Source organism: Apaloderma vittatum, unplaced genomic scaffold, assembly GCF_000703405.1.
Source record: "Apaloderma vittatum isolate BGI_N311 unplaced genomic scaffold, ASM70340v1 scaffold23547, whole genome shotgun sequence".
Classification (NCBI taxonomy): Eukaryota; Metazoa; Chordata; class Aves; order Trogoniformes; family Trogonidae; genus Apaloderma; species Apaloderma vittatum.
In genome coordinates, this window is record NW_009725985.1 from 22,293 (window position 1) to 30,824 (window position 8,532).

Sequence of the window (8,532 nt, forward strand, 5' to 3'; positions counted from 1 at the left end):
ACGAAACGTGGAAGCACTTTCAAATAACTTCCCCCCTTTGCTGAGGTGTGAATGCTGCAAAGTAGCTTCTCTCTTTAACCACACTTACCTCTCCAGGCCAAGTACAAAGAAAACAAAACAAAAAAGTGAGTGTATCAGAAAGTGAAAGTAGATCAGAAGCATAGACAAGTCAACAGAAAGAACTGCTTCCAGAACACCTAACCGCATTTCCACAGGTTTGTATCTCTAATGTTTTTTGTATCTAGCTTTTCTCTAACCTGCCAGGCCCACAGTGCCCCGTTCCTGTGTTGTGACCTTCCAGTGAAAGAAAATGGGACTGGACAAACGCCTGACTCTACCCTGTGGTTAGCAGGGGCCCCCTGACACCGGGACACAGAGGATTTGCCACAAGCAACTAAAAGCATTTCTGCAGAACTGGTCTGACAGCATGCCGTCAGCATAAGTGTTAAAAACAGTACAGAAGAACTATCAAAACCACTAACTTCCCCATACAGCAGTAAAACAGTTCGCTTCAATAATTTTTTCCGTCTGTAAAAAGCATCCTTAAAATGCTTCTGTGCGTATTTAACCCTTAGTAACATCCAATATTTCTGCCAACTGTTTACTCGCTGGCTTTCGAGTAAGTGTTCCTGTGACTATTGAAACACCCGTGCAACGTTCTACACAAACAAGGGCTTCAGGGTAAGATGCACAAATCATTCAAACAACACTAAAACAAGTCAAGAAGGTAACAGCAAGTCCCCTAGCACAGCGTGCTGTTCTCATCACAAACGCCTTTCATTAAAAAGTTAAATTAGCACCCTACAAGCTCCCACAAGGCACGTTACGAGACCCTCTTCTGTTTTCTGTTACCCTGCCTGTGGGTACCAGAAAGAAACTACACCTTGGTGACACCAGGTTTTTTGGCCACAGATGAATTTTGAGAAGACCACAGAGGAAAAGTAAGTATGCCCAAACTCTAAGCACGCAACGGAACGATTACCTGAACTGCTGGATGGATGTGCCACTGAGCACAAATCTGTGTCAAAACCAGGCACACATGGCATAAAGTTCCCGATAAGGAAGACATCTGTCAGGTAGAAATCTAGAGTCTCGTCTTAGCAACTTTTAAGAAGTTAATGTTGCCAAGGCATCATTTACACTGGTTAGTGCTGAGGCAGCAGGAGCAGCAAATTAAAAGGATGAGCTAGCCCAGATTTGGTCAAGGCACTTGGGTTCTTCTACCATTTCCAGAAACGCATTTCAACGTTCTGACAGGAGAAATACTTCGCAGGAAGTACAAGGCTGCATCACAAGTTACGTAACTCCGTACTCTGAGGGTTTAGAGGTAGAGCTGGCCATTTGCAGTGCTGACACCTCAAGAGCTCTTGCTCTGCTCGGAACGAATTGCTCATCCCTCACGGACTCCGTGATACCGGCAGACACTAGTCATGGAGATGAGCACACGACTGGAAGGCACTCAAAACCCAAGATAATGGGGATGTGGCACAGGAGGCCATACAGGAAAATATACTCTTATCTGTAAGGTACAACTCTAAGATCTGAACACCTCTTCATTACCCAGCCTTAATTGAGGTGTATGAAACAGGATCAGAGGGCAGCTGCTATAGCAATAGAGTAACTCTTACAATAAAAAAAGGTGCAAATATTAAACATTACCACATATTAAGGCAGAAAAGCTAACGTTTACTCCAAAATACAGACAGTCCTTATTCAACCTTCTCTGGACATTTGCACATTTCACGTCCATCCTTTGCAGGAAAGAAAAAGCGGACGAACAGCACGGAAAAAGGGGAAGCCCACCTAAAACTCAAGAAAAACATCTATATTGCTTTATTGAAAACCCCGAGATGTCCAGCTAAATCGATATTTGGAGCGTCAGGAGAGAGACCAATAGCTTAATGTAACTTAATGTAATTAAATACACACTGATGGAATACACTTGGCAGGGTCCCTCTCGAACAGCATCACACAAGCCACCAGCAGGAGAACGTTTTAGTCTGCAAGATTTAATGCTTTTAGCTGAGGGCCTGAGGACTGCCACGAGGTGTCACTGCTAGAGATAGAAAGAAACTCGACAAGTGTTATCCCACTTGCACGAGTGCTGGGTATTAAAATCAAGGCTGTGGTTGCCCATGAGGGCGTATTTAAACCATTTACAAAAGGGCAAGATATTAGACAATTTCGCACAAGGAAAGACTAAACAGACTAGAATTCTTTTGCTCGCAAGGGAAGTTGGAAGGGGAACAGGAGAAAGGTCTGTAAAATCACAGACTGGGTGAAGGAGAGTAAACAGGGAATGATTCTTTGCAGTTTTTCACCATAAATGCCTTAGATGATAGGCAAGGACATTATAAGACAGAACAACTAAAAGAGTTCTTCTGCATACACAAAGCAGAGTTAAACATGGAATCTACTCCCTTTGGGTATTGTGGGGGCCAAAGTATAAACGAGTTCAATAAACAACCAGACGACTTTCCAGAGTCCACCTGAGGCTGTCAGACCCACCAGGCTCATGCAAGCCTCAGCTCAGGAACACCCTCAAACGCCAACTGCTGCAAGCGAGGGCAGAGAGACCTTCCCCACAAACCTCCTCCCTGCTGGCTCCCAGCAGCGCAGGGGGCTGCCCAGATCCAGGGCTGAGGACCACACGCTTATGCTGACCAAGCTGCTCCTTTGTTAACGAGCAGCCAGAACAGCTCCCACTGAAACAAACTGCCGGGCCCCATCCTGCAACCACCAACACACGCATCACCACAGGGCGCAGCGCCCACCAGGCAACCCAGCGCCGTAGTGCTCCCCGATAAACCTGCCCTGGGCTGGCATCAGGCTTCTGCTGAGCCAAGATAAGAGACACGTCACCGAGGACCCCACCTATCAGTGACGCTGACAGATCTTCAATACCCTTCCAGTGTGCCACTCCAAATCTGGCCTCGCATATCCTAGTGTTCAGGGAAAAGCAAGCTGGCATACGAAACAACTGAACTGTGCTGTGACCGGCATCGTATTCTCCTAATATCAGCTGACTTTTCTTTCCTCCTCACTAACTCCAACCATCACTTCAAGATAGCATGTACAGTTTGTTTTTCTTCTCCTATCTGAACTAAGGATGTGCCAAGATGCCTTACTTGCAGGTTCCGGTTACCTCCACTGAAACATTATTGAACCCAACAACCGACCATAACTTCAAAAATACACTGAATGTTCACAAATTCACTGACATTTACTCCACACTGCAAAGCGTTGAGGAGCGCACAACTCTTGAGACAAGTAACACAAGTAAAGCCTACGAGTGTGCTTTAAGGAAAGGATGTTAAGTCTCATTCATACCAGGGAGAAAATAATTAGAAAATACAATGCCAGAGAAACACCCTGAGGTGCACACAACACTTTCACACACACTCTCTCCCTCTAGCAGCCATTTCAACTAGCGCTTCTTGCGATGCTTGTGAAGCACAATCATTATTTTTTCACAGGCTGCCACCTGATTTCAGCATCATCTTACAGATTTATCCTCTCATTCTCTTCTTCAGACAAAGAATTTTTGCAGGCTTGAACTCTGAAGAGAGAAAACACGACAGATCTGGCAACTGCTCTAGAACAGGGGAGGGCTCGTTTGCATCTTCAAAGCTCCTTCCTGTGAGAAACTACAAGAAAACCCACCGTGCGCCAAAATACTCCCAAGCGAGGGGCGAAAGGCAAAACAGAAACCACGACACGTATGAAGGAATTCTCACCTCTGCTGCCATGAAAGCCAGCGTGTGCATGCCATGGGTGTAGCCAATAATCCCACAGACGACCGCTAAGCCACAGCAGGACAGGAGCATGGCGATCAGCAGGGTCAGTACTCTGATGTGGCTGCTCATGGGGGTGGTAGGAGAAAAGGAAAGCTGCAACACAAACACATAAACGCATAAATACGTGCCAGGTTTAAAGGGGTACTTCATCCACCCTGCCTTCCACAGTCACCTCGCCAAACAATGGAAAAACTCTTGCTTTCTACAACAAAACTGATTTCACGACCTCAACCAGGCAACACAGCAAAAAATGACGCAGGATAAAGCTTAAAAGAAACACCATCCCAAAGCCTACGTCGTCTCGCTTTTACATCCAGCAGGCTCTTAAAGCCAGAAGAGAGCATCAGGATTGTTCGTTCGAATGTTTAGATCACCTGCACAAGAAAACCATGAGTGCTTTCTCACATGGCAGTTTCTCCATCTGCTTAGGATGAGAGTTTTAGAAGACATCTAACCTTACTAGCCAGTCTTTGAGCAATGAGAAGAGTTGTTTTGCCAATTTTCCACTTTACAGCTGATCTCCATTCATCCAGCTTTACCTTCTAACATCTGGTTCTTCCAGTGTCATTTTCCTCTGGAAGAAAGAGACATCTCCCCACAAAATTTAACTTGCAGCTAGAGACTGCTGGATGGAGTCTACTGAAACGAGTTGTCTCGTTTGACAGCATGCACAGCATACTAATTTGCTAACCTACCATAATGGCAGGCTACACCTAGGCTGTCTGAAAAGATGACCCAAGAGGCAAAATATTTAGGTGGTCTGTCTCCTTGTTTTCAGGGCAGGAAGGGGAAGACCAGGACAAGGGAAGAAGGAGTTTCCCAAAGCCTCACTCCGGTCTGACTGACGAAGTTGACTCTCGTGTTTTGTTTTTAAATTGGTTCTTTCTTCCTCGTTTACATCTGGTTCAGTTCCCTGAGTTTGCAAGGCAGATCACACAAGGACCATTTGTCCAAGTAAAGAATTACGATACATGCTTTGAATACAGAAGGAATATAATAAAGATTTCTTCCCACGTGAGCTTTGTTCCTTCCCAGCTTTCTGAACATTAAAAATACCAGATGACTGCCTTGTTTACTGCTGTCTCCATTTTCCTAACCCCAGCCAATCCAGTTTCAAGCTCCATGCTTAACTTCCTGCAAATTAACAGGCCCTACTGGATATTAATGAACAAAACAGCAAAGCACAGAGTTACCAAAAGGAAATCCATGTATTCAATTTAGTTCAAACTCTTATTCCAGGACAGGGGAGCTTAGGAAAATGCATGTCCATTATAGACGTTTAAAGGGCAAGATTTACTGTTCAAATTCAGCTCCTTCTTCCTTGCCTAGCCTTCAACTTCTGCAACTCTACGGAATTTATTCTTGGTATTAACCACAACTGGGATGCAGCTTACAGAGAAAGTTGCACTGTGTATTGTAAAAAAATTGGCATCAGCGTTTGGTAGATGTAAATGAGCCTGAAATCCGAGCACAGAACCCGCAGGAACAGGCTTCATGGTTCCAGTCCTAAAGGGCACCAATCTAAGGGATGTTCTGTTATCAAGATCTCTTCACTAAGGAGAGCTACAAAGACATCTCACAGAGTTATGTAACAGTAATTACAGGGCACATATAAGGAGCAATTTATCAAAGAAAATAAGTAGCTTCAGCTCCATTTGTCTCATGGGAAATCTGAAGGAGTAAGATTGACATTCCACTTTAAAGCAAGTATTTGAAGCTACTGAGAGGTGCACGTGTTCAGCACCGCAGGGAGGGGAAAAGGTCTAAATGATCTGTTTGTAACTTGTCATGAACCAGTGCCCAAAGCAGAAACGGAATTTGCATGGCCCAAAAGACAGCCCTTAATCAGAACTTACATATTCAAATCGATCCTTGCAGAGCTGAACCATAAGATGAAGAAACACAAGCCCAGAAAACCACAGGCACCACATCACCACTTCTTCCACCGTCTGAACATTCAGCACACCAAAAATGAAGATGAACTTGTAGAAGATGAAATTCCAGAATTTATCCTTGAGATGCTGTAAAGGAAGGCATTTGGTTACTGCGGTGAAAGTACTGATACAACACATGCAGGCGAAGAGGAGGGAAAACAAACGAAAAGAAATGTGAGCAGAAATGCGGTAATACGTTAGTAAAAGCCAGCTGCATACACATCTTGGATAGTATTTGTTACTCTTACTGAGTTAAAAATAGATTAGAAATATCAGCGATCCTGAGCATCTCAGTCTTTTGTACCACCTCAGCGTAACTGAGGAACACAGCACACAACTTCTAAAACAGCTGCTTGGCAGAAACCAAGTTTGATCTCAGTTTGACCCTCCACACCCAAGCAACACAGCTACTGGGCCGCAAACACAAAGTGCTTTTTGCTAGAACTGCCACGGTTTTACGGGATGCCCAAAGAGCCTAGCACCTTGCTTCCAAAAACCTGTCAAAAAGTACAGATGATTAAGAAAGGATGACAAAGTCTGCTCTTAAAAAGCACAATGAGTGCAGTGGAGAATGAGATGGATGAGCAATGAAAGAAAAAAAAAATTATTCCCACGCAGTAGGAAAGAAATTATGTGATGGTCTCAAGCAGCAGACAGCAAGCCAGCTTGTTCAGGATTAAAAAAAATTATGAAATAAAATGTTTTCTTAAAGAATACAGTGAAGTCACCAGAAGTTTAACTAAGACAGGCCCAGAATTCTTTCATGATGCCGCCGTTTTTGGCTTGCCAATGTTAATAACGAGCTCTCCTTTAGATGAGAACTGAAGCACACTCCCACTGTCCAAACACAAATGGATCCACACTGTTCCTGCTTTTCACTTCAGTTTTTAAGACAGTAGAGAACATCCTGGAAACGATCACTGGTTAAAATTCCACATTCTTAAGAGTCCACAGGGACTGGAAAGAAAATCTGGCCCAAAGCAGTTTGATAGTGCCTTCTTTTTAACACGCTCCACTCGGAGGCTCTACGGGGTGTGAACCACAAATACAATAGGCTTTGAGAGATCCATGGTTATTACTGAAGCTCTCTGTGTCTCAGTTCTGCATATGAAAAATCATCATGGCCTCATTTCTCCTAAAGAACTGCATTTTAACATCTTCTTTTAAAAAAAATATGCGAACATGCTTCAAACCACTGCTACCGCACTCAGAGAGAGCAACTCAGGCATTTGCCTTTAAAAAAAAAAAAAAAAGGATAGATAGGATTCAAACTAGTGCTGCTGCTTTTATCTTCTGCAGAAACTTGTTTTTAAAAAGCCTGGGCTTTAATGGTTCCCTTGCTGAATTTTTAAAAACATTCTCACCTACCCCAAGGACTAAACAGCCTGAGTTTTCAGCCCTCCTTACCTCCTTCTCTCTGCACATATGCCTGCCTGTCGCCTCTTACACCTGGGGGTAGAGAAACCATCCACCCCTAACAGTCAAGGCACAAAATAAAGTATAAGGGGGAACTCAGACTGCCAGTGCCAAAAACTACTAAACCCCAGGGAGAAATGCTGCCAAGGGCAAACTGAACAGAGAGGAACACGTGTCCTAAGTATTCTGAAATGAGTTGCACTTGTAAGAAATCTGACAAAGCTCATTAAGGAAGTGGCATTTTCAAGTTGACTGTGGGCTTCTAAAATACAGTAGGAACAGTGAAAAAAGAAAAGCTCCCTTGAGAAATAAACTGTGGCAGTGGATACACTTGTCAACCAAAAGGTAAGATTTCAGTTTAGGCTGTTCTAAAATTTAGTTTTCTCGGGTGCTTTCGGAAATCCCATATGGAAAAATCACACCAGTCATACACCAAGAAATTACAAAACATAACAACATGCGAGGCAACGCAGTGCTGTCTCACCTGCCTCTCGCTGACACGAAGAGGACCAAACACCATGCACTGGATGAGCTTAGCAACGAGCATCAGAAAACAGCAGGCAGTGTTCACTAGTACCTGCAAAGAAATAAAGCAGTCAGCAACGAATACTTTCGCCCTACTTAGAAGCAAGGGGAAAGGGAGAGAGAAGGGGAACGAACGAGTCTAACAAAACCCACCATTGTTCACAGAACAGTACGAGTTGCCTTTTTTTTTTCTAGTGCGCGTGTGAAATTTGAGCCTGGCCTCTTCCAAGACACGTATAATAGCTGATAAGTATTTTTTTTTTGTAGAAGTACTGACACAGCCAGTTTGACAAACCAGCATACCCAACAAACGAACCCACCTCTTCACAATAAATTGCTTTATATAGATTAGCAAATTTCCGCCCAAAGGAACACGGGGGACAAAAACTTTCACGTTGCCAAGATGCTCATTTTGTTGAGCATAGAGCAGATGAGAAAACTCCAGTCTGAATCTGTTGTTACAGGAAGGAAGAAGATTCAGCCGTTGTCTCAAAACATACCGAACAGCACACCCCTTCCGTAACCCCACTGCTGAAACCCTTCTGGGGAAACTGCTTTAAAGCAGGGCAGCAAGGAGCACAGAAAACAACCTGCAATTAACTTCTGACCTACGCAGAACACTTAAAAGGGAGACAGGGTGTGATGAAGCTGCCTCACCCCCATCATTGCTAAAGGGCACACAATCAGCTTTTCCAGGGCTCTTAATTGAAGGTCCCGAGACCAAGTCCAAGCACGCTGGACGCGTCCGGCGTAGTCAAAACCCAGCGCCTCTGTCAGTGGCTATGGAGCACAGCAGGTGTGGAGCCAGCAGCAGGCCGGACCGGCGGGCACACGAAAGCTCCGCAGCAGCAGCTCGGGGT

At 44.4% G+C, this 8,532-nt stretch overlaps 1 protein-coding gene across 1 annotated transcript in view; it reads right to left on the reverse strand.

Annotated features, from left to right (window-relative positions):
* The window catches only part of LOC104276709 (E3 ubiquitin-protein ligase AMFR-like), a 26,495-nt gene extending 18,750 nt beyond the window's left edge, over positions 1 to 7,745 (reverse strand). The window contains 3 exon segments of the mRNA XM_009873128.1: positions 3,738 to 3,890; positions 5,654 to 5,818; positions 7,632 to 7,745. Of these exon segments, the coding sequence (XP_009871430.1) occupies positions 3,738 to 3,890; positions 5,654 to 5,818; positions 7,632 to 7,694 (381 nt within the window). The 5' untranslated portion in view covers positions 7,695 to 7,745.
* Between the last annotated feature and the right edge of the window lie 787 nt (positions 7,746 to 8,532).